General features: G+C 41.2%; 1 protein-coding gene across 2 annotated transcripts in view; it reads right to left on the bottom strand.

Moving 5' to 3' along the window:
- PARN (poly(A)-specific ribonuclease) overlaps positions 1–27,194 on the bottom strand; it is a 169,155-nt gene that overhangs the window by 118,585 nt on the left and 23,376 nt on the right. For both annotated transcript variants that reach the window (XM_060284171.2, XM_030884013.3), the window contains 9 exons: positions 27,048–27,090; positions 25,678–25,758; positions 22,577–22,633; positions 17,882–17,959; positions 13,519–13,562; positions 11,937–11,979; positions 11,136–11,211; positions 8,996–9,106; positions 8,622–8,691 (listed from right to left, as the gene is read on the bottom strand). In XM_060284171.2, coding sequence (XP_060140154.1) covers positions 8,622–8,691; positions 8,996–9,106; positions 11,136–11,211; positions 11,937–11,979; positions 13,519–13,562; positions 17,882–17,959; positions 22,577–22,633; positions 25,678–25,758; positions 27,048–27,090 — 603 coding nt within the window. The remainder of the gene's footprint in view (positions 1–8,621; positions 8,692–8,995; positions 9,107–11,135; positions 11,212–11,936; positions 11,980–13,518; positions 13,563–17,881; positions 17,960–22,576; positions 22,634–25,677; positions 25,759–27,047; positions 27,091–27,194) is intronic.

Below are 27,194 nucleotides of genomic sequence, written 5' to 3'. Positions count from 1 at the left end.
AGCTTGCCTGATAAATCTTTTTGGCAAACAAGACCGCAAGGCAGAAATTAGATAAGGCAAAATCAGCTTGAGGCAAGCACCCCCTTCCCTGGAGAAGTCAACAACTAGTTTGAAAACAAGCACTAAGTTCCCAGTCTTGAAAAGCCCCACACTAAAGGCTTCAGGATATTATAATGTGCCCTAGACTTGCCTTGTCTTTCACCTTTATGAAAATCAGTGTACTAACTTTCAGGGCAATCAAACCAAGCCAATCCTTGGAGATTTGGAGATTCTTTCCATCCTAGTAATTTGGGAAACCCAAAGTAAAATGAACATGAGTTGGGACAAAATAAAGGGCTTTGGTTAAGGGATATGAGGATAAAATACATCCTGTGTACCAGGGAAAAATACATTCGGTAAACTAGGGAGCAATTGGTTTCAAGTCTTCCAGAATCTGGGAGGCTGCTCTAAGCGTTCGTAACAGTGTGATTCTTACTCTTCATGGCACCTGACTCCAAAATTTGCACAATTTGGAAGAGGTTGAGAATGGACTCCGCTTCTATTAGAAGGCTTACTCCCTAGACTCTTAATAATTAAGAAGCAGCGTCCAGGGACTTCCCTGGTGGCTCAGTAGTTAAGAATCCGTCTGCCAATGCAGGGGACACGGGTTCAATCCCTGGTCCAGGAAGATCCCACATGCTGCAGAGCAACTAAGCCCATGAGCCACTACTGAGCATGCATTCTAGAGCCCACGAGCCACAACTACTGAGCCCACATGCCACAACTACTGAAGCCCACATGCCTAGAGCCCGTGTTCCACAACAAGAGAAGCCACTGCAACGAGAAACTGGCGCACTGAAACGAAGAGTAGGCCCCACTCGCCGCAACTTGAGAAAGCCTGCGTGCAGCAATGAAGACCCAACACTGCCAAAAATAGTAAATAGATACGTAGATAGATAGGTAGTTAGACAGAAGCAATGGGATAATATATTTTTTTTAAAAAAAGAAGCCGCGTCCACAACAGTTCTAACTGGTTTAGGACAAGTGATGAGTTACGTTCCCTATCCCTGGTTCAAGATCCATTTTTGGTAGAACCGAGGTGACAGAGGACATTGCTCCTGTATTCAAGCACCATTAACATAAAATTAAAGGACAGCTAATACCGAGTTCCTGGGAAAGCCAGCCCATCGGAAAGGAAGGGTCCCATAATTGGCACTGCTATTTTTTTTTTTTTTTTTGCGGTACGCGGGCCTCTCACTGTTGTGGCCTCTCCCGTTGCGGAGCACAGGTTCTGGACGCGCAGGCTCAGCGGCCATGGCTCACGGGCCCAGCCGCTCCGTGGCATGTGGGATCCTCCCGGACCGGGGCACTAACCCGTGTCCCCGGCATCGGCAGGCAGACTCTCAACCACTGCGCCACCAGGGAAGCCCGGCACTGCTATTATTCGCCTCCATTCTGCCTCCCCTGACCTCCTCGCTCTGGCATGACCGGGGGCTCCTGGGGAAAACGACAACACAAATGCTCCTGGTGGCAGACGAATGGAGGAGGTGTCCGCTTCACTCTGCTGCTCACCAATCACACAGCCTCACCAGCATCCTGAGGCTCAGTGCACATGAGTGCGACCAACACACAGAGACGTATTCTCTCCTCATTCACAATCCAACCTCGCTGCAAGACCTTTTTAAGTAAGATACGAAAACAGTTAGGAAGTGCTTTCTTAAGAGGACTTCTAGGTTGCTGTTCTCTATAAAAAAAAAGATTTTATTGGCACCACACACTTCTGCCTCTTTCCTCCTGTCAACACAGAGAGACTGCCACCCAAGGATCTGAGGTAAGTCCATACAGCCCGCTTTGTTTATCTATCACTGTCCCCAGTACTGGGAAAAATGAGATTCACCATATCTTCTTGGAAGTTCACTGTAGTGACGGTCACAGCCGCTCTCAGCACAACCGCTCCACGCCATGTGCTATGCCAGCAGCCTGACCGACGGGACTCTGCAGCCTCGGGGCGGCCCCCCAAGGTGGATGTTTACTACCCCCACTTCACAGAAGCAGAGCTGGCTTCAGAAGGCGGCGTAATAAGAACCCAGGTGGCCCCGACTGAGGCCCCTGCTGCCTTGCCTGTGAGCAAATCTTACAGAGGGTGTGGCACCACTCCCCAAAACAGCAACGCAAACAGAAAAGAAAACTCCTCCAGGTGTTTGCAAAATAGCAATCGTTTTAATAGATTAAGATCTCACCGAAGCAATGAGTTGCTCAAAAAGAAACAGCTCACACAAGGACAAGTTTATAGAGACAGAAAAGTAGATGAGAGGTTTACCTAGGGCTTAGGGGAACGGGGAATGGGGGAGTTATTGCCTGATGGTTATGGAGTTTGTTTGGGGTGAGGAAAAAGTTCTGGAAATAGACAGTGGTGATGGTTGCACAGCACTGTGCATGTAATTAATGCCACTGAATTGTACACTTAAAAATGGTTAAAATGGCAAATTGTATGTTACATATATTTTACCATAATTTTAGAAAATGCATAATGTCATGTAACCAAAACCACTGAATTGTACACTTTAAAGGGGTGAATTGTATGGTATGTGAATTTATATCCCAATAAAGCTGTTTAAAAAAATAAAAAAGAAAGAGCTTTCAAAGGGTCACTTATAAATGTTATTTCTTTACATTCCTCTCCCAGTAAAAATCTACAACTGAAAATGCTACCCAGCCCAAAGACTGAGATATGACCATATGCCTCGGGGGAAAATAACAAGCAAAAAAGATGCGCACACAAATTTTCTCCCTGAGCACCATTTAGTTACAAGCATGCTTTTCCCTCCCCTCCCTCCCTTTTCTGATCAAGGCTCATAATTGAATACAAAGCCCTACTTATAGGGGGTGTACAGTACTAAAGGTATGATTATATGGTATTTTCTATAAAAACAAAAAGCTCCCAGCACTTGGTCAAAGAAGCAGGTCTTCAAAGTATAAACGTCCCCACAGCAGTGACAAGCTAACTGAGGCCCACAACATGCCAGCCACCGTGCATTTTACATACATTCTCCCATGTCACCCTGATGGCACACCTATCAAATGGGCACCAATGTTCTCAACTCCAGATGAGGAAGCTGAGGCACGGAGTGGGTAACTTGCCCAAGGGGGCCCAGGTATAAGGATTGGGGCTGGGATTCAAATCCAGGAACCTGACCCCAAAGACCACAACTGCTCTCTACTACACGATACCCTGAAGTAAAGCAGTTCTACTGTAGAAATTAATCAAATGATTCTAACATGTGAAATGCAAATAGAAACCAATTATGTGGTGCACTGTGACACCCACAGCTAGGCTTCCCAACAGCACAAACTGTGTTGTAACTCTTGCTTATGTTGGGAAATTGGAAGCTTCATGGGGGGAATTACTGTAACACTTAACAACAATAGACTCTATTGATAACCAGGCTGAACAGGATCTCAGTAAAGACACATTTGCTCCATCACCCAGGATGCTAAAACCCGACGGCAATTGCTGGGAACCAGGACAGATTAGCATTGCCCTCTTGTTGCTCCAGTACCTTCTGCTCCTCTGTATGAGGAGGGGCAGGCAGGACAGGAGAAGGTGAGGTGAGGGCCTCCCTGCAGGGGGTCAGGCACCACTCTAGTGGGAGACAAGCAGGGTCTACACTTCCGGACACATGGGTCACCTGGTGAAGGGCAGTGCTGGTAAGTGAGGCAAATAAGCATGGGCCTGTCCAGTACCAGTGAAAGAAAGGAGGTTCAGCGCAGATCTTAAGTATTTTGTTTTCCTACAATCCTTCAGTTTAAAATCTCTCTGATGTTAAATACGAAGCACATGCGTATTGTAAGAAAAAACCTGCTGCTGGAACATGATTGTTTTCCACGGAGGAAAAGATAAAGTATCGGTGTGCTTTATTTCAGGTGCCGCAATGATTCCTCCCACTCTATACTTATCACTGTTTTATATACCTATACAACCTTCCATAAATTGCTATTTTCATTTGAATAACAAAACTCTTTAAAATGCTCCATATCACAGCAATCTTGCTCCCGTTATGTACCAATCTGACATATTTCATCATCATCTGATTTTTCATAAGCAAACACTAAAGGGTGAGTACTGGAAAAGCGGACACTTCACATTTGCTCCAGTTTTATATCTGCATAGTAACAAATTTTCTTCTCTATCATGAAACTAAAAACATAAAATACATTCTGCTACCACATCTACTGTTTTGAATCTCCCAGTGTGTTAAATTCTCTTGTATTTCAAGAAAGGAAAATAATATATGCTAGCCACCTACTAAGTTCTAGGAACTATCAAAATCCTTTTGCATCTCATGCGATCTTTATAACTTCCGTGGGAAGGGAATAGTTCCACCCCTGTTTTTACAGAGGAGGAAACAAAATCGTCTTATGGTTTGTCTCCTCACCTACAGCTTAGATAGAACATATAGCCATGTCATCCCAGGAAGACCCAGATTTCTACAGGACTCCTGTTCAAATTCAAAACACTTGTGTCAAGCACCAGGCAGCCATCCTGTACAGTAAAGTGCAGACAGTTCTTCCTTTTTAACTCCACTACTTAGAAATTAGCCAAAATAAGATACGTGCTCATTTCCTTCCTCCTTCTAAGAACTGAGGTAAATAGAAAATAACCTTCCCCCAAAACCCTTCAGAAAAGGTTATCTACAAAAGAGTTCAAGGTGTCTTGCAGAAACAGATGGCTATTAATAAAACGTTAAGGCAAAAGTCTGATTTTGTGCTTTCTGTGGTGCAATAAAAAGTAAAAGCAGAGAGTATTTTTAGCTCCTTCCAGACTAAAAAGATTTCACCAAAGGCTCTTCTCTAAGTCTGGTTTTCCATGCATTGATGAAAACTGACCAAGGTCATAAAAGAAGGTAAACCACTTCCTGAGCAGAGAGCCCATGACATAAAGGAAGAGCACAGTGCACACAGCCCGTCATTAGCAGTGGTCTCACCCTGATTTCCATCCCTCAGCAAGCTTAGGACTTTCATTCTGAGTCCAAAAAGGAAGGGAGAAATATGGGAGGTGCCAAGGCCACGAAAGAGACAAATGGTACCATGTGAAGTCCTGCTGGGAGGTTCTCTTGGACAAACAGGGCTCAGAAAGCACCCTGTACTGCATTCAGTCTGCATTCTGCTCAAGTACCAACTGTCTCAGGATCTTCTCAATAGTTGACTCAGTAAAGCTTCCCCAGAAAGCACACCTAACACAGCCAGATGCTAATTTAGAATAATGTGGAAATAGGTGGAGTTTATCTCCCCTCAAGGTCTACTTTTTAAACATAAATCTGGTGCGAGCAGAACAAAATATTATTTGCATGTGTAATTGTCTCATGTCCATCCAAATTTATATTAGGGCTATGCATGTTTGGTTAAGCTTACATTGAGGAAAGTCTGGTGCCAAAACAAATAAACCCTCAGAAAAAATTACAGATTTTTCTAAAACCAACCACTTGAGATAACGTTGACGGCAACTGCTGGATGTTTTTCTACAAGGGAAATCTTGAAGAAAAGTAACAAAATCAAGGTTTAATGTCATAAATGAAACCTACGTTTAAGTAAGAATGAGGTCAATATTAACACAAAAAGAGATGTCAAAAGAAGCAACTGCTTTTCCCACTTTCTAAATGGGTTAAGAATGGATGGCTGACTATGGAGAACAGTATGGAGGTTCCTTAAAAAACTAAAAATAGAACTACCATATGACCCAGCAATCCCACTAATGGGCATATACCCAGAGAAAACCATAATTCAAAGAGTCATGTACCACAATGTTCACTGCAGCATTATTTACAATAGCCAGGACATGGAAGCAATCTAAGTGTCCATCTACAGATGAATGGATAAAGAAGATGTGGCACATATATACAATGGAATATTACTCAGCCATAAAAAGAAACGAAACTGAGTTATTTGTAGTGAGGTGGATGGACCTAGAGTCTGTCATACAGAGTGAAGTAAGTCAGAAAGAGAAAAACAAATACTGTATGCTAACACATATATATGGAATCTTAAAAAAAAAAAAAAAAGGTTCTGAAGAACCTAGGGGCAGGACAGGAATAAAGATGCAGATGTAAAGAATGGACTTGAGGACATGGAGAGGGGGAAGGGTAAGCTGGGACGAAGTGAAAGAGTAGCACTGACACAGACACACTACCAAATGTAAAATAGATAGCTAGTGGGAAGCAGCTGCATAGCACAGGGAGATCAGCTCGGTGCTTTGTGACCACCTAGAGGGGTGAAATAGGGAGGGTGGGAGGGAGATGCAACAGGGAGGGGATATAGGATAAAGATGTTAAAAAAAAAAGAAAAAGAATGGATAGCTGTACTTGACCAAGCTATTCCAACACAGAATAAAAACAGTCCTTATTTTGCACTTCAAATCCTGCTGGAATTTTTTTTCCCTTCGAAGATGAAGATTCTTCCTTTACAGATGGGGAAAAATAGAGCAAAAAAATCAAAGTGGCCAAGAATTTTCAGGGCAATATCACAGGAGGATTCCTCAATCCTCAACTATTTTTGATATGCATCTAGGTTTCAGCAAAAAATAATCTGAATAGACACAAGTCCCAATTTAAAGTGAAGTTATATGTTTACTGCCCAGTTCTTCTGAGTAATATCCTTGCACATAATTAGCAATAATAAATTGATCTAGAAATATATAAAGTCTTATTTAAACTTTTAAATCAAAGCCTATTTTGACTACTCTTCATTTTGGTCACACAGATGACTGATAAAACTAGAGACAGCCTCTATCTAACCCAGTTTGTATCCATCACTTGATTTTATTAGAAGCTGATTTTAGTGGAGAAGCAGGATTGTTGTTTTAAATATTTAAACACGAGTAAACATCTCCCAGTTGGAAACTATTGTTAAACAACTAACTTAACATCAAAAACACAAAAATACAGGACTTCCTTGGTTGGTCCAGTGGTTAAGAATCCGCCTTCCAATGCAGGGGACGGTTCAAATCTCTGGTCAGGGAACTAAGATCCCACATGCCACGGGGCAACTAAGCCCACGTGCTGCAACTACTGAGCATGTGAGCCACAACTAGAGAGCCCGCGTGCCACAGCTACAGAGCCCACGCGCTCTGGAGCCCATGCCACAACTAGAGAGGAGCCTGTGCACCGCAACGAAGAGCCCACATGCCACAATGAAAGATCCCGCATGCCACAACGAAGACCCGACGCAGCCAAAAATTAAATAAATAAATATTTTTTAAAAACAAACATAAAAATGCAAGGAAAGGCCCAATCCAAACAATATTTAGTGTCACCTGCAGATTCCATAGTCAATGACATAACTGTCTTTCCTAAGATTTACAAAGATAAACACTACCCCCAAAATTAGAATTAAGAGCTAAGAAAAACCTATTTTGAGCTGGATACACAGCTAGAACTCAACTGTTAGCAGAACTAATTTCCCATGCAGAAAAATTCAACTTAATTTTCAATATACACTACATTGTTACCCAGTCCTCTTTGAAAGATGTTTTGAAAAGTCAAACACATTTACCTCTGAACTTCCACAGAAAAGAAAAACGACGATTAAAAAAATAAGAAGCCACAGTATGATAAAATTCACTAACTCAGACTACACAAATTCCAAGCCTATAGGAATCCAGATGGTTGGAATTAACATCTGTCTCTGCAGCATGTCACCTACAAACAAGCACTGTGATACTGGTATTTATACAGACTCTGAAGGAGACAGCATTCTTACTTGGTGCAGCACTGATGGAAATGTAAAGTGCTGCATATAATGTTAAGGAAATGATGTAACCAAACCAACACTGAAACAGTTCTTTCTCTCAGTGGTAGCAGTGATCGATGTGGGCTGCCCTGTTCTGTCTGGCTTGCCCTGAATCTCCTAGAACCAAGCCCATGAAGAGAGCTGGGGTAAAGATGAAGGTTTAGGGCTCTGGCATGGAGCCAAACTGTGGCCGGCTTGAGGATCACATCCATAACTTTAGCCTCAACTGTGCCAAGAAAGCACAAACCACACTTTGAAGTAACTATCTGAGATTCTTTGGAAATGCTCTGAACTTAGACATTTCCCTGAATCACACTGACTTCCTCCAACAATGAAGGTATCCGAGCAAGCTTTTACTTCATTGGATCCATTCAGATGAGGGCTCGGGATGCAATGATAATCAAAAACTTCTCCATAGATTATCTTAAAAGCCATCTGTGTAACCAACATCATCTTAGAAAGAACATCATTTAATCAGATAATAATGCAAGCATAAATAATAATCTCACACATAAAGCCTTGTTAGGGGTAAGTTAGGTCTGACTGTGTACACAGACACATACACACAGTCTCCCTTGTGAGTCATTTAAATTCCAAAACCACCAGTTCTTTGTCTTGGAAGAGATGTGCTACCTTCAATAATGTTTTCTTTCTTTCTTTTATTTAGCCAATATATTCAATAAATTATTTTTGAAAAGGTCAATTTCTATTTTTCAAAAAACATCTGAGTCACCAGAGATGAAAAATATCTTATCTAAAAATGCCCTAGACCTCCCAATCACCCCTAATAGACACCCCAGATACTGGGCTCTTCCACAGTGAGAGAATGCTGGGGGACTGGGACCCTGATTACTTACTTGTTAAAAAAAGGTTCGATGAGTTTTGATCTGGCAGACACATGAATCTTTGGAGGACTAAGAAAAGAACCTAATGAAAAAAAGCAGAATATTATATACACTCAAGTAGACAAAGACTGAAAAATATCTTTAAATCAATGGTATGCTTCAGCAAGGGTAAAAGGTACTTATCCAGGCCAAGTACACCACAGGTAAGCGGTGATGGTTCTCCCCGTGTACTCTCCATCCCCCGCCCTAACATCCTCCCCCTCCTCCCACTCCAACCTCAAAACACTTCCACTTCTCACGGGGTGAGTGGATCCCAGGGAAAGGACACACAGGGAAGATCCACTCTGGACCACGGTGTGTCTAACAGAAACATGTATAGTGAGTACCTAGGTAGTTTGCCATGGAGATGAAACATAGTCCTGTGATATAAGCATCATAGCCTGCCTCGTGCAGCTGTTCAGAAGCTGTGTCATAACTTGGAAAACCTTCTGCACTTTCTAAAGAGGAAAAAAGAAAAAAAAAAACAGTTTTCCCAAGATCATCACAAATCATGAAGACTGGTAAGTGCACTGCCCTGCCAAATCCAAATGGCATTAGTCTGTGATGCAGAAACATCCTAAATAGGCAGAAAGAAACCTATCTATTTCTTAATTCTCTCCACACAAGACCTTGAGATAACAGAGTCACTGAAAACAAGGGCTTTGGTCTAGACTAGAGAAATGCCTCCGTTATGTTATCAAAGACTCAGCCACAGGCCTCTCAACTGCACGCAGGTGGGTACTATTTCCAATCATGCATAACTCGCTCTGTGACAATGATTCCTCTTCTGATTGGGACGCAACAGGTATTTCAGAGTAATGACTAACAGCATGGCCTCTGGCGTCCCACTGTCTGAGTTTGAATCTTTGCTCCACCACTTATTTGCTATGTGATCTTGGGCAGATCACTCCCCCTCTGGGCCTCCATTTTGGTAGAATGGAGATGATAATCAAAGCTCCCTCCTTAGGCTTTTGTGAGGATCAAATGAGCTAATATAAGTAAAGCTCTTACACCGTGCTTGGTACACGGTAAACGCTCTGTAATTTTTATCTGTCAATACCCCCAGGTAACCCTCCCCAAAAGCAAAAGACTCCAATCAAGATTGGCAGCTCAATTCAATACTATCCTTTACTATGTCTCCAAGCTTACAGATCTAAAGATGAAAGCACAACTAAGTCCAAAAATAGATCAGAACTTGCTGTAATGCTGCCCTTGGAACATGGGGCCACTTCATAGGAGAGACCATTTTATAACATGACTCTTTGGTCACACTGATATACACAGATGCTGAGAGAATGAGGTCTAAGAAGAGAAAGCTGCTTTAGAGTAAACTCTCTACCAGAATATTATACGGAAATAATAGGATAAAACTATAACTCATAGATAATTATTTCCTAGAACCATTCTGGAAATGAATATCAAAAAGGTTACAACAGAATCAAAAGCATGAGTGGAAATTAATAATGAAAAGGCTACAATTGTTTTTACGTCAATACAGTGCTCTTTAAGCAAGAATTCTTTAAACTCAGTAAGTATCAAATATTAGACTTTAAGCTTAAAAGAAGTCTTTTAACATGAGACCCAACTAAGTCATAGCTTCTACCCTGCCACCAGCTGAAACACATATTTCCAAAATCAATTATTTCCATTATATAGTTAGAGAAAAGGGTCTAGGCTTTCTCCCCTCCACCAACCCCCCCCCCACCCTTTTCTTAATTCCTGTTTTGGACTATTCCAGAAAGGGAAGCAAATAACTGTAGCCTTGGCTGCTTTAGTACCTTCCATTGTCAATTTCTGAACCATCAGTCCTATTATCAAGGTCTCGGGAAGTTTGCAGGCTGCAGCTAAGGGAATGTGAGTTACGGTATCAAACAGCACAACTAGGCTAAGAGGAACCAAGGAAGTAACACCTGGAAGGTTCACCAAATACCTGGGTAGGGGCCATGGCCAGACGTGGCAAAACATCTCCGCCCCCAAGAAACATTCCTCCCTTTTTGGTTTTCCTCACTGCTGCTGTTGGGTGCCTAAGCCACCTCTGAAGGAGGAAGGGCTGGGGCCCCTCCTTCCTCATCTGTAAACCCAGTTCTTGGGCTTTCCTGACACAGAAAGCATATTTTCACTCTAGCCCATGCAGTTAATCACCAACTTTGTCTCCTCTGAAACAAAGCACCATAAAAAAGAAAGACACTTCAAGTTTAGGGAGAATTCCAAGAATTAGGAAATAAAAAGGCCCTGAAGCTTCCATTGCTAAACTTCTCAATGAACAGGCGACCCAATCCTACTCACATAAAACAGATGTAGAATTAGAAGACCACCTTTACTCAGAAAACAGTAATTCAACCCAGGGCATGAGCAAGTTAATTTAGCCAAAATCTACAAATGTACAATATACGTAGTTTCTAGAACAGTTCCACCTTTCTTCTACGATAGACATCCGTAATTATCACCAAGTGTTTGGGGCTTTTCAAGATCATTTTATATTCTTACCAACTTTAGGAGGGTTGAAAGGTGTCTCTTTTAACCGCTTTTCCAATTCCGCAAGGGATGTGTTGTTAATGATATCCTGCAAACCAGTAAGCAGAGAATGATGAGCCTTCATCATCTCAGTGCAACATACATTAAAGAGATTCATTGAGTGTCAGGAAAAAAACAAAAACAAAAACAAAAACATCTAGTACTGCCCCCTTGTGTTCTTTAAAGAAACACAGGAGTTTTGTGTTTCTTTAACACGTTTTTTTCAATGTGAAAGAGAAACGGCAAATTTAATTTCCACCATATGGAAAGTACAGCCGTATGAAAGGTTTTTACAGATGTGTTAGACATCTACAGACCTTTGGGCAGAAAGCTATACTGTTCTGGCATTCATTTCACTCAGCCATATAAAGTCACTTCAGAAAGTAGCAACTGATTATACTTTTACCTGAATTCTCTTGATTAGAATATATATCCAAAATATGTAAAATAAGGAAAAGAAATGAAGGAGTGTGTGCATGTGTAACCTATTCAAAAATACATTACATAATATTAAAAATTTACATTCAGAAAGAATAAAGGAGAAAAAAACCCCAAAATTCTACCAAAGACAACTAACTGCTATTCACATTTTGATATATTTATTTCTAGTCTGTTTCCGATTTCTTTTTTCCTTTTTTGTTCCTTTCTTTCTTTTCTTTTTTTTTTCGGGGGGGGGTTTGAAAATGACATTTCAATAGACCAGAATTCCAAAGCTCTTAGCAGTAATTCAGAAAATTTCAAACTATAGCTTGAAAGTTCAGATTTTAAAAATACCTTAAAAGGTTGTGTGCTGGCCATCAATTTTGTATCCAAGAGTCTAAAAGCAAAAGAATTTTTAATAAGGTAAACAAAATGTATAGCAATGTTCAAAATGTATTTTACTCAAATGAAAGTCTTAAAAGTGGACAGAGGAATTAAGCACATCAGCCATTCCAACCTAGTGCTGGCATCTCTGCTACATTAGATGAGGACTCAGTCCCCTCATCCAGGGACTTCATCAAGAGACTGTGGGAAAGTCCATACCCAGAGTACAAGTTCTAGATTTGCTGAGAGGGCATGGGCTACATTGACCTCAAGGGTAAGTTAAATATCCTCATATGTTTTTACATGGATCAACTACTGTTGCAGGTCTAACACTCTCAAGCTGTTACCATCTCCTACCACTACCCAGATTTGTACGACATAATTTCTTGGAGGGTCAAAGTTTGCATTTGGCAGTTTCATACTATTGTTGTTATTTCTTACTATTCTGCTTCAGACACTGGAATACTAAAAAAAAAGAAAGAGACACTAATATGAAAACTGTTTGTTCTCACATAAATGTGAGCACCGCAGATAACAGGACAGAAATAGCCTGGCTGAAACAGCAACTGTCCACCAGCCCTCTTCAGACAGGTCCTCAGACGCAGACCCTTGCTCTGCGGACTTCATGTGGCTGACGTGGACCTATCAGAACCGTGGACATTATCAGATTAAGGCACTGACTTAAAGTTGAGAAAAAGAAACTCTCTAGGCAGACAGTTCTTGACTGACTACAGAATACTCTCAACTGGATGTATTCAACTCTGTCCAACTATATATTCAACTGTCTCCAATAGTCAACTGAATACCCTAGACTGGACACTTCACCGTGACAAGGTTCACCCGACATATAAGAAAGACAAGAGCCAACTCAAGAAGACCTCACCAGTTCCTCAGATAGAGGCAGGTGGGATGAGAAAAAAGCAGCTGCTGCCCATTTTCACCCTCAGGTTGTTTCTGATTTTTAATTTTTAACAACAAAATCAATCATCAATTGTAAAAGCAAACCATCACAAAGGTAGAGCTGTTAAGCCATTTCCCAGCTTATGTGAATGGGACTGTCATCATGACCTAATGGTTTTAATAAATCACTGAATACCTGTTTGTATTATGGATGCCCTGATGACTGTTTTAAATGAAAGACAGGGGCTTCCCTGGTGGCGCAGTGGTTAAGAATCCGCCTGCCAATGCAGGGGACACAGTTCGAGCCCTGGTCCGGGAAGATCCCACATGCCGCAGAGCAACTAAGCCCATGCACCACAACTACTGAGCCTGCGCTCTAGAGCCCATGAGCCACAACTACTGAAGCCCACATGCCACAACTACTGAAGCCTGCGTGCCTAGAGCCCGTGCTCCGCAACAAGAGAAGCCACAACAATGAGAAGCCCGCGCACCGCAAGGAAGAGTAGCCCCCGCTTGCCACAACTAGAGAAAGTCTGCGTGCAGCAATGAAGACCCAACGCAGCCAAAAATAAATAAATAAAATAAATAAATTATTAAAAAATAATAATAATAAAAAAAATAAATGAAAGACAAATCCTCAAAGAAAGCTTACCTGGGGAAGACACATGTTGTCATCTCCTTAAACTCATTTAAGTCCTAAAAAAAAGAGGATGACCTGTTATGATTTTACTCATACACTCACAATATTTAAAACATAAATATTTAAAGTCCCATAGCTCTCTTCTCAAACAGTGATACCTCAAACAGGCCCTTTATGCTAAACTGTCAGGCCCATATCTCATTAATAATTACTTTCTAAAAATCTTGTCAATCTCCTCACTGACTGGGAATCATATGACCTGATATTAAACTTCTGCATAACCAAAATAGACAAATATGAACATTTTACGGCTGAAATAGGAGGGGAAAAAAGGTTTCTATTATATGTAGAAAACTGTCAGTAATAGCTCTATTACACAACTCATCATAATAGTGAGACTAGTAGAGTTATTTAAGTAACATGGTTCACAATATCCTGTGATAACCCATAATGGAAAAGAATATGAAAAGGAATATATATACGTATAACCAAGTCACTTTGCTGTACAGCAGAAATTAACACACATTGTAAATCAACTATACTTCATTAAAAAAATTTTTAAAATAAAATAAAGCAGTTCATGCAGGAAATAGACATATTGTAAATTAGGTTACACTTTTAATGGAAACACCATTGAAATACTGGTTAAAATGGCCACTAAAACACAGACTTTCCAATACACATGATTCTTGTTTAACTACTCAGAAAACTGCTTAAGTGGCACCAATAGCAAGTGCCTAAATTAGACAATTCATTTCCCAAGTTTATTTGCTCAGGAAGTCTAGAGCTGAAATGAGATTGCTCTCATTTTGAATTAACTCATTTACATACATAATTGCCACACTGTACTGCGCAGTCATACTCCTGACCCTTTGTAACTATACTTTTCTTCAGTGTTATTCATGCTTCATAGGCAACTGCCATTTCCCATTAGCTTTTCAAGCCTGTAAATACAGACTATTTAGCTAGCTTGAAATATTTACCAGCTTTTCAATGGCTATCATTAAATTAATGAACAATACATGAATAAGTGGTTTCAATGCTAAGTCACACAAAAATGCAATAGACTGTAACCTCTCAATACCATTACAAAGCCTCACAAGCAAAAAAAAAAATAGAATTATGGCAACTTCCACGGCCAGCATACAGTAGAGTTCTAAACCAGTGCCTTCTAAAAGGTCATGCTGAATGAAATACCAAGAAGACTTTTAAAAGGAGATTCTCCCCTAAAAGGCTGTCCCCAAATATGGATTCTTTAGTATACTTTTAAATGCAACATTTGACAACAGCATATGTAAAAGTTCTACCATTTTAAATAGGTCTTGCTCTTTATTGTCATCGCTTCTTCTAAAGGTAGATGGAAGAAAACCATTTTCTCCTTCCAACAATGACAGAACACAAAGAAGTTAAATAACATACTCAGGTCACCTGAGTAATAAAGCAAGGGATGAAACTGCTTATCCTAACCCACCTCCTACTTTGCAACAAATCATATGCTCTTTCTAGTAGAATTTGATTCAAAACTAGTTACATTCAAGATAACATTTATTAAGTGCTTACACACTAAGTGCTATGCTAGGCATTTAGACACGGATAATAAAAAAATTATATTCCTTGTCCAGGACTTCCCTGGTGGTGCAGTGGTTAAGAATCTGCCTGCCAATGCAGGCGACATGGGTTCAATCACTGGTCTGGGAAGATCCCACATGCCACAGAGCAACGAAGTCCATGTGTCACAACTACTGAGCCTGCGCTCTAGAGCCCGCGATCCATAACTACTGAGCCCGAGTGCCACAACTACTGAAGCCCACACGCCTAGAGCACATGCTGTGCAACAAGAGAAGCCACCGCAATGAGAATCCCGTGCACCGCAATGAAGAGTAGCCCCTGCTTGCCACAACTAAAGAAATCCCATGCACAGCAACAAAGACCCAATGCAGCCAAAAAGTAAGAAAAATAAAATTAAAAAAAAAATAAAGGTTATATTCCTTGTCCAAGGAGCGAATCACCTAGAAGGAAAAGGGGAGTAAGTTGTAAAGATAAAATTTATGCAACAAAAGAGGTACACAAACAAAAAGAAGTTTCTCTGAACTTCTGTGGGAGTTCAGAGAAAGGAAAGATCACTTCTTGGGCAAGGCAGCAGGCAGGGAAAACTTCACAGAAGAGGCGTAAGCTGGACCTTGGTAAGACGGGTAAAGCCATATATAGCAAACATTGAGAAAAGCTAGAGAAAATTCAACTTGGAGGAAATTATATACCCAAACCAAAGACACTTTCCAGGGGAAAAAATGAGCCAATCTTGCTGAGAATAAGGATGGTAACGAGAATGAGCTAATCTTGCTGAGAATAAGGATGGTAACGAGTGACTAAATTACACAAGAAGGCTGGGCCAGATCACAGAAAGCTTGATATGCCAGGCTAAAAAGAATCAACTGTATAGAAAAACAAAGAATGTGGGATTAATTCAGAATTTTGAGCAGGGTTAGTGATGTGAACAGAGCCATACATCAGGAGATTATAAAACTGACACAGTCGGAAGATTCGCATTTGTTAAATCAATATTTAATGCATCTTACATGCCAAGCTCTGTTTGGTGTTCAAAACACCTATAAACAGTATTAAATACTTTCCTCTTTCCTTACAGATACCTTCACTGCTTTAAAGGTCAAAAAGTCGTGAGAGAGACTGCTACCATTCGGCCAATAAGGAGTGAATGATCTGAAACTAACATTAGCTCTTTAGATGTACACAATGCAAATTAACACCCATCATGTTTGTTTTGAGACTCACAACTATGATGTCTTTGAGTCCCAGAGGGCGATACAGTTGTTATGAAAAGCAGGGACAAGCTGAAGGTTGCAGAAATAGGACAAGGGAAGCAACAGACCCGCTGTATTCAGAGCTGTGCTGTGTTGGACTTTTCCAAAGAAAAGTAATCAAGATGCTGATGGAACGATGTCTCGTAAGAAATATGAAGTAACTGAGGCTTTGCAGATGTATAAAAGGCACTGAACTCTAAAGTAGGTATCATCCAATCCAGAAGTCATAAAAGATTAATCTGGTGGTAGCTTAAAGCAGAGGTTGGAAAACCATGGCCTGCAGGCCAAATCTGGCCCATCACCTATTTTTTAAATAAAATTTTACTGGGACAAAGCCACACCCATTTGTTTATGCACTGCATTCTATGGCAGTTTTCAGGCTACAATGGCACTGTTGAGAGTCCTGACAAAGACTGTCCAGCCTGGAAAGCCCCGAATATTTTCCTATCTGACCCTTTATAGAAAAAGTTTGCCAACCTCTGGTTTAAAGGATGGGATGAAGGTTAAAGCGAGACAGAGAATCCTGCCTGGATTCTTTTTGCTAATTCCAGATGAGAAATAAGGCTACTTGCTACTTGAAATGAAAATAATCCAGATGTGAGAGACAGCCCGGAGACAAAATTGCCAGTATTTTGTAACTGGCCAAATCTGGGGCACAGAAGAAGGGTCAAAACCGATGTTAAAAACAGTATTGGTGACTGGGCATCATTTATAGTAAAGAAATCAGGAGAAAGAACTGGATTGGAGACTAAAGGAAAGAAAGGTTGTGTTAAGTTACACATCTTGTTTGCAACATGTGAATTTTAAACACCTCTCATTCTGAAGGCTATCCAGGTAGACACATGTGGGGTCCAGCATGAATTACGACCCAGATCTGAGGAGAGATCCCAGCTGGAGAAAAAGATGTGGGTGTCTTCAGCTGAAGTCCTGGAAGTGGGTGAGATGACTAAAGGACAGAAAATATGGAGAGAAAATACAGGAGAGGAGAGGACAGAGTGACGAGGGGCAAACGAGACGAGGCCACAGGCAGTCAAGGAGCAGAAGAGGAGGAGATAGAAGAGAAGCTCTTTTCCCAAAGCTCATGCTTTGGTGCACTGAGATGGCCTGGCTCCAAGAGTAAAAAAAAAAAAACACCAAGGTCAACAGAGAACCTAAGGGAAGCAGCCTCAAAAGAGGTAAGCAAGACTTTTGCACAACCTGATCCAGTCTAGATGACCTCTAGCACCACCCCACCTTCAACGGCCCTGCTATTTCTCCTGTTAGCAATACCAAACTAGAAGACCACACCTGCGGCCCAGGAAACCCCCGCCCAGCACTAACTGAGCAAACCACTGGCGCCACGACAAAACAAATGTTTAACCGTGCTCCGGCAATGGCAGATGACCAAAGATTCCTTAAAATGGCTTGTAGGTATGTATCTCCAAAAATGTACAACCAAGCTCAGGAGACTGTCCCTCTGGGAGCATGCTGCAGACAAGGAAATGGCACCCAGCAGAGAACACTTTCTCAGTAATAAAGACTCAAGAATTTTTAAAACAGGCTGACAAGTCACTTACCGAGGGCAGAGGGCAGTAGAACTGATGAACCGTGTGCATGACATCCAAGAGCATATTGTGTCCAATGACAAGTTTCCCCTAAAAAAAGTCAAGATTAGGAAAAGACTTCTTGGTACAAAATTATATCAGGACTTGAGAGTGAAATGTATGGTTCAGTTCCATAAGGATTTTGTACTAAACTTACTTTTTGACACTAAGGAAAAAAAATGTATAAAGATATGCAAATAAAGAAATTTGGGCTGACTTCATTCCTCTTCTGGTGTTCAATCCAAAATGCAAAGTAAAACTCCAAATGACTTTGATTTCATTGATTTTTTTTCTCTGGTTTTTATTCATCTTGCCACCCACAAGAATCAGTAGTAAAATTTTTACTGAAGAGCTCAAGAAAGTAACTAAAAATGCTAGGTACCTTGAACTGTCGAATAATTTGTCAACAAACTCCAAATATCTATTTTCGGAGTGTATTCTTTAAAACAACTCACTTATTTCCAAAAGATATATTCATAACAATGCTAAAAGGTAAAAATAACTAATTTCTAATTTTATTAAGTAGAATGAGTTTTCGTTTCCTTCATTATCTATGTCAAAATTCATGGGGCTCGTTCTGAAATATTTCCAATGAAATTCACTGCTTTTCAACCAGTAAGGTATAATATATGTGCAATAAATTGGTCCATTTTGATAAAAATTAAACTACGAAAACGGAATATCAACTTGGATTTAGCTAGCCAGGTGACAGCATTTTTAACATAAAGCATCTGGTCACTACAGTGGAGCTTTTCACTATGTCCCAGTGGCCCTTCAGAGTAACACTCCTTGACTCACAGAGCTAAACATAATTATTTGAAATAATTTTACACAAAATCTCCCAAATCCAAAAGACAAGCTGTCCTTTTGGCTCAGTGTGTGGGCACATTCTGAACACCTATACAATGCTAAAATACCAAATATTAATTAAAACCACAGAGAAGACGTGGAAGGAACCCAAAATGGAATACAAACCTGAAAGATGAACCTAACTGTATTATAAATGAATCCCTCAACAACACTGAAGGAGGCTGATAAGAACAGAACTATGAAAACAGCATATAATAAGAACTGCATTTCCCAATGCTGGAGAAAAAAATGTACAAATAAGAAAAGAGAGTAGGTTGGAAATAAACCCTGGGCTTCCCTGGTGGCGCAGTGGTTAAGAATCTGCCTGCCAATGCAGGGGACACAGGTTCGAACCCTGGTCGGGGAAGATCCCACGTGCCACAGAGCAACTAAGCCCGTGCACCACAACTACTGAGCCTGTGCGCCCACAAGCCACAACTACTGAAGCCCGTGTGCCACAGCTACTGAAGCCTGTGCGCCTAGAGCCTGTGCTCCACAGCAAGAGAAGCCACCACGATGAGAAGCCCAAGCACAGCAACGAAGAGTAGCCCCCGCTCACCGCAGCCGCAACTAGAGAAAGCCCGCGCATAGCAATGAAGACCCAACGCAGCCAAAAATTAGTTAATTAATTAATTTAAAAAAAAAAGAAACCCTGTGGTATTGGACTACAATCTGAGGTCTATCAGTATAAAGGCATTTTTTAATATATATACATATATGTCAGACATGGAAATATCAATGTGTGTATACATGCATGGTTACACACGTGTATCATTCTTAGCTCTGTCCAGTGAGGGGAACTAGAAGCACTAACACCACAGTAGTAGCCCAGGACCAGATCTTGGTTTCGAAACACCATTCTCCAATAAAAGGAACCAGGGCTCCTTGGAGAAGTCATTGATTCTACAGCTGAGGCAGGGAAAATAGAAGATGAGTCTGGAACATCTTGTGATGTCAGAAAGTAAGGACGTGCTCAGAAAAGGGTGGGGGCTTGTTCCAGGGGGAGTCAACCTGAAGAAACTCCAATGGCCAAGGTGGTACCATCTGAGCCCCAAAATAAACAATAAAAAAAGTAGATTAAAATCTGTAGAATGAAATAAATTTCCCTGAGTCCAAAAAAATTTTAAAAAGAATTAACAAATAAACAGGGGAGCAGGGACAGCTCTTCCTTCTAGAAGAATTCCAAGAACGAATGGAGAAAGAAAGAGGGAAACACAGACTCGCCACTAGAAAACCACAGCAATAATGGCTGCAGGCATGATCCACCGACAAATGCTACGGTTACAGGCAAAAGCTTGAGGAAAAACAGGATTTTCGGGACTTCCCTGGTGGTCTAGTCGTTAAGACTCTGCGCTTACACCGCAGGGGGCAAGGGTTCGATCCCTGTTCAGGGAACTCTTGCACGCCACGTGGTGCGGCCAAAAAAACCCCAAACAAACAAAAAAACACAGGATTTTCCTTGTCTCAATCAAAGTATCTCCCCAAAAATATTTATCAGTCACAAAGGAGGTAACAGTAACTCTACAGTGCACAAATCCAGCAGATATCACCTAAACCAAGTGATTCAGGTCAATATCATGAACCGTCATTTCTGTGGTATTCCTGCCTCAATCAATGTATGTCCTCAATCCAACATGAGAAAAGATCAGACAAATCCAAACTGAGAGACGTCTGACAAAATTACAGTCAACACTCTTTAAAAATATCAAGGTTGGGACTTTCCTGGTGATCCAGTGGTTAAGAATCCGCCTTTCAATGCAGGGGAAATGGGTTCGATCCCTGGTCAGGGAACTAAGATCCCACATGCCTGGGACAACTAAGCCTGTGCGCTCTAGAGCCCACGCACCACACCTAGAGAGCCCACGTGCCGCAACTACTAAGCCCATGCGCTCTGGAGCCCATGCACCACATCTACAGAGCAGCCCAAGTGCCGCAAGGAAGAGCCCACATGTCGCAACTAACACCTGACATAGCCAAATAAATAAATAAATATTTTTTAAATATATCAAGGTTATAAAAGACAAAGAAAATTACAGACTGCAGAAAACTAAGGAGAAATAACAAGTAAATGCAATGTGGGATCCTAGATAGAATTGTGAATAGAAAAAGGACTTAGTGGAAAAGGGTGAAATTCAAATTAGTTCCTAATATTGTACCAATGTTAATTTCCTGGTTCTGATAACCGTATATTATGTAAGATAATAACATTGGGGTAGCTAGGTGAGGGATATATGGAAACTCTGCACCAGTTTTGCAACTTTTCTCTGGGTGAAAAATTAATACAAAATTTTTTAAAACAGATTCACTACCAAGAGTGATGGGAAAAGAATTTGATCTGATATAAAGAGAGTCTACTGTTCACTGGCTCTACAGAGTTTAACTATGTTAGTATTTTTAAGGTATGTGACTTTTAAATTTTAAGTCTGGATCACTAATAAATAGGGCTTTTCTCACAGTATGCTTTGTGACGTGAACTACCAATGGTCAGCAACATACTATGAATCACTCTGCAGAAGAGAGACAACAGAGAGAAAAAATAAACAGAGGCACAGCAGGCTAAGGTATCCAAATTGTTTGTACAAGGCAAACAAACGTCCCAATCTTGGAAAAGCTACCTAAACCCTCACAGTGGCTATAAGAGGGCTCAAAGCCAACTGCCACCCCACATCTCTGTGTTTCACAGACAGCCTCAGTCAAATCAACCACTGCTCTAAAGGTTGCTAAGAGTGTATAATGTAAGCAAACATGACTCCTCTCTGCTTTTCTGGATACCTGTAATCTTAGCCACTTCTCAAGAGACTCACACCTTGGTTTTTCTCCAGGCTCATCCAACTCTCTATTCCGTTCTGATGACGTCACTTACTTGAGCGAAAGAGCTCCAGGTGAGCCAGCCCTCCTCCTTCACAAGGCTCTCTAACTTCTGTTTACTGGCCACAGCCCCCCGCCCCCACGGGGGACAGTGGCTGCCTCTCCTCAGATGCTCCTGTTTGACAAGCCTGCACCTGGTGGTGAGACATTCACGGACTCCTGGAGTCTGGCCGTAAAGCTTCCCTGATGCAGAGTTCAGCGTCTAAGGGACAAGATGACTCCTTCTGCAGGGGAACAACTTCTTCTCCCTAGGCCAGCTACTCAAGTAAAGAAAAGTCTTGGATTCCAGGCAACTTAGCATCCAGGCAAGCAGTCTGACTCGGATGCAAAACTCACAAAACAACCAGCAGCAAGACCCAGTTTAATCTATTCAAGATGTGGGTGCCTCTTTCCTGAAAGGATTTACGAAACAAGGGGAAATGTCTATCCTATCTATTACAGAATCCTCCAGCATATTTACACAAATGGTCAATACATTTTTTTAAATGTATCAAATGTTATTAAGGCTATGAGATATAAGATTCAATCACAGTTATGCAGAGAACTCAATACAATTATTTTTACCCTCTAGATTCTTCTAATTAAGGAATAAAACGCTTCAAACACTAGATTGTTTCTCACCATATTCTTTAGTTTGTTACTCTGCTTCTTACTGGTTTTGAGAATAATAAATATTAGTTCCATGGAGCCACATAAGGCTGTCACTGTATAATCCTCCCCTGCGTTTTACAAGAAATGCTTTCTAAAAAAATGGTTTGGATATAATACCGCAATTACGATGTCACACTAAGCACCTTATAACAACATTCTGTCTTTATGAAGTTCTAACTTCTCCCTCCAGACCAGGTAAACAATCTAAACGTGACCAGATGATTAATGTGCAATGATAACTGGGCATTTCACCTTAAATGTTATGTTCATGAAATTAGTTAAAAAGTCTGGTTCACTTACCGAATTAGCAATGGCATGAATGACTCTAGAAAACCCCACAGCATCATTCAGTTCTTCCTAATTTAAAAACAAAACAAAAAAACCACTATTGACGTATACATATTGCTTATTTGAACGGGTTAAAATCTAGGCAAAAAAAAAAAAAGACTGAAGTTTTATATGGAGTTAGATAGCTTTAGTTTCACATGCTTTGAGCTATCACCCCAAACAACTGCATCTGAAATGACCTATGCACATAACTTTCTTCTGTTTTAAAATGAGCAAAGTGACAAATTATTCATTAGTTACTAAAATAACAGTGCTAGGGTTTACCCATCACTTCCCATCAACTGTTGAAATTTCCTAGTCTCTCAAGTTGCCTTAGAAACACAAACTTTTAAAAGCTGCCACCTGCTGGCCAAACTCAATACTGAATTCAATTCTGAGGTGACCCACCCAGCAGCTGACTGTCAAATCAAGAATGTTCAGACTGTTTTTTCCTGGTCAAATGCATTTTTATAAAATTTTTATAGCACAACACTGAGACTCATCCCCATTCAGTTTCTTCTCTCCTGTTTTATTCCCAATGCACTTAAATGGGCTCAATTTCTCTCCTATCTTGAAACCCCTTCCTTTAATCTGAGCTCCACGCAACCACTCTCCTTCTTGTCTCTTCACAGCTAAATTCCTTAAAGACTCCTCTCCACTCACTAGGTCCAGTTCAACTCCCAGGGACCCGCAAGCCCCCTGCTCCCCCGCTTCACCCTCACTGAAGTTGCTCACCTCTTTAAACTACTCTCAAGTCTAACAAGCGTTGGCAGGGATGTGGAGAAATTGGAACACTTGTGCCCTGTTGGTGGGAATGTAAAGTGGTGCAGTCACCGTGGAAAAGTGTGGCTGGTCCTCAAAAAATTAGAAACAGAGCTACCATACGAGCCAGCAATCCCACTCCTGGGTATGTGCCCCAAAGAACTGCGAGGACTCAAAGAGATACTTGTACACCCATGTGCAGAGCAGCGTTATTCACAAGAACCAAAAGGTAGAAGCAACACAAGTGTCCAACAGCAGATAAACGGATGAACAAAATGTAGTACATACGATATTATTCAGCCTTTAAAAAGAATGGAAATTCTGTCACATGCTACAACACAGATGAACCTAAATGACATTATGCTAAGTGAACTAAGCCAGTAACAGACAAATACTGTACGATTCCACTTACATGAGGCACCTAGAGCAGTCAAATTGACAGAGACAGAAAGTAGAATGGTGGTTACCAGAGGCTGAGGGATGGGGGAATGGGAAGTTATTGTTTAATGGGTACAGAGTTTCAGTTTTGCAGGATGAAAGGAGTTCTGGAGATGGATGGTGGTGACGGTTGCACAACAGTGTGAATATATTTTACAGTACAAAACTGTACAGTTTAAAATGGTTAAGATGGTAAAGTTTATGTTATACATTTTACCAGAATTAAAATTATTTTAACTTTTTAAAGAATGTTCTTTAAAAAAGAAGAAAAAAACCTACTCCCAAGGCTAAACCCAATGGCTATGTCTCAGTCCTCATTCTACTTCTCAAGAGCATCAGACCCTGTCAACATCCCCTTCTTCAAACACTCTTCCCCTTGGCTGCGGTGTCACAATAACCTCAGGCACATTTTTGCACTTCTGCCCATCACTCAGATGCTGGTGGTCCTCAGGATCCGACCCTGGGCCCTCTGCTCCTTCCTATGCGTATGATAGGTGCTCTCATCCTGTCCCGGTCTCTCTGCCAACAACAACAAAGTCCAGCCCTCACCCCTCTCCTGCACTCCAGCACGACAATCTGCTGACAGGACACCAATGCTCAGATGCCCCCAAAACATCGAAAACCTCATCTGCTCAAAAGCAGAATGTAACACCTTTGTCCACTGTAGGGGCACAGCCCTACCACGGTATCCTGGTGACCTTGCACATATCCAGATAGTCCACGCAGGCAAAGGCTTGAGATGTAACTAATGTGCATCTGGATGGAACACCCCAGGAGAGGATGGGAGGCCACCTCCCTCTCTCGCCTGGGAGGCTGTCATGAGACAGTTTCTCACTGCTGCCCAGGTTCTGATGAGGCCTGGGGCTTCCTGCCCCACTGCCTTTTCAGAATAGAGCTACAGAGTATGAAAGCACTTAGCCACAGTCTAGAGTTGGCTGCTCGGCGATGGGGCATCCACAGCTCACTCTGCAGTCACCTGGCCCCTTTTGTTTCAGTGTTGTCTTTTTGGTTTGTGGGACAAGCACCACGTGTAGCTGTCACCTTCTCTAAGTCATAAACTGTCTAAATCTAACAGAGGCTTGCTGTGTCTTTCCTGGTTGCATTAGTCTGATGTGGCCCTGCTTTATGCATGGGTGAGCTGGACGTCCACCCTCGCCCAAACCCACTCCTGGCCTCCTCCACCTGCGCTCCCCCACCAACACCACTCCGCCACCCCATCTAAGTGGACTGATGTCAGCCTACCCAGCTGCCCAACTTCCCGGCCTGAGCATCTTCTTTCTTCTGCCTTCGTCTTTCAACACCCACATCCAATCACAAATTCCTGACGCTACCTTCTAAAGATGGCCAGATTCCACCTAAACTGCTACTAACTTTCCTGTTCCAGGGCACTGACATCTCTTAGCTGGTTACTCTGCAGGTGAACTGGTCTCCCTGCCTCCAGACTTACTCGAATCCATTCTCCAGAGGACAACCAGGGCGAGGTTCCAACGATGCAAATATGACCGTGCATCCTAATCTGTCAAATCATATCATCTAAACTTTGTTTTAGGAAAACTAGTAACTGTGCCTGAAGTTAGACACAGCAAGATTAGTTAATGGGCTGTGAAGCTCAGTGACACACAATTTAAATGATAACCACTAATTCCTTCTCCAAGACTGCTTCATGGAAGTGAAGACTGGTCAACCATGATGCCAGCCTCACTTTGTTGGCTGCATCTAATTACTTAACCTTAGGTTCCCCTCATTCTCTTCCAGGTTTTGCTACCAATTCGATTCTTCTCTAGTAGAAAAATATTCATTAAATTGAATCTATCACAGGATCTACAACTCTGTAGCCATTTCTCACCCAAAGGAAATGAACATAATCCAATCACCTGTTCCTTAGCGTGTTTCTGCTGCTCTCTTCTTTTACGTTCTTCTTCATCTACTTTGCTGATAACAATATAGCGCTCTTTCTAAAAGACATAAAGCAGATATACAATTTTCTGGAAGCTACCTGACCCCTACCCCCCAAAATTCAGATTCTGCTACCAGTAGAAGTACAGTTTTTCTCACTGCACAGTCCTTCATGGGCTAAACACACTGAAAGTATTTTGAAATGCCACCAAAAGTTGAGTTGATGCTTTACAAACCAAAACTCCACCTCCGTGTTTCCATGACATTTTCCCATGGTTTATTAATCACCCAAAAGACAATTATAAATATCAACAGACAGTGAGAAGAAGACACTCCATAATGAACACTAAGATGCTGCATTTGAACATGAATTTCTAAATAGTTGTTTTTAAGATAATTTCTATATAATCTATAAAAAATGTTGATCACTATGTTGTACACCTGAAACTGTAATATTGTAAGTTAACCACACCTCGATAAAAAAATTTCTACATTTCATTAACATAAGAAAAAAATCCTGGGGAATTCCCTGGTGGTCCAGTGGTTAGGCTTCCAGGCTCTCACTGCCAAGGGCCCGGGTTCAATCCCTGGTCGGGAAACTAAAATCCCACAAGCCGTGTGGTATGGCCAAAAAAAAGGGAAAAAAAAAAAATCCTGGATTTTCTGGTAACTTGTCAGATAACTAGTACCTTCTTTCTCACATACTGCATTTTGTATCAATCAAATATACTACAAAACCTCCTGTGTCAAAGTTTGAGATTTTTCTTCTAGCAAGACTTAATTTACTTAATCTCTTATTTAATTAGACATCTGACTTAACAACAAGAACTAAATTCTAAAATTCTGTAGAAGGAACGCACTATTAGCTCACCATCAGCCCACCTTTACCCATCACAGTTCTATCACTGCACCCTGGGAGTACATGATGATAGCTATGTTTATGCCCCAGATTCTAAAATTTAATTTTACTGGGCCACATAACAGGAAGCAATTATTACATGGATACCATGTATATCAGCTTTCTGTGAGGATTAAGAACATGTACTAACATTTGCATACTTTCAAGTTTACATAGCATGTTCACTTCCATCTACCCACTTGATAACTATTTTTTAAAAAGCTGTGAGATAGGTATAGCTCATTACCATGCTCATGCCCAATGCACAAATGAGGAAAACGAGGCTGGCAGAGGGGAAATGACTTGCCCAGTGTCACCCAGTTCATATGTAGCAGAGCCAAGGAGTAAACTCTGACTTTCAACTGCTCGATTTGATTGCATTTTGCATTTGCATACTGTTGCATAGGTTTCATGCGTTTGATGTTGGCCCTGGATAATTCTTGAGGTTACCTTTTCAGTTTCTAAAGTCTCAACATGAATGCCTTTGGGATACCTAAAGAAAAGAAAGAAAACATGACGTCAGTAGATGAGACAACAGCTAAAACCCTACGTATTTTAAAAACAACTACATAGCCATAATTTCATTACTTAAGTTTT

This window comes from Globicephala melas, chromosome 15, assembly GCF_963455315.2.
Source record: "Globicephala melas chromosome 15, mGloMel1.2, whole genome shotgun sequence".
Taxonomy (NCBI): domain Eukaryota; kingdom Metazoa; phylum Chordata; class Mammalia; order Artiodactyla; family Delphinidae; genus Globicephala; species Globicephala melas.
Note: the sequence above shows the minus strand (reverse complement) of the source record. Positions and strands in the feature narration are given on the sequence as shown.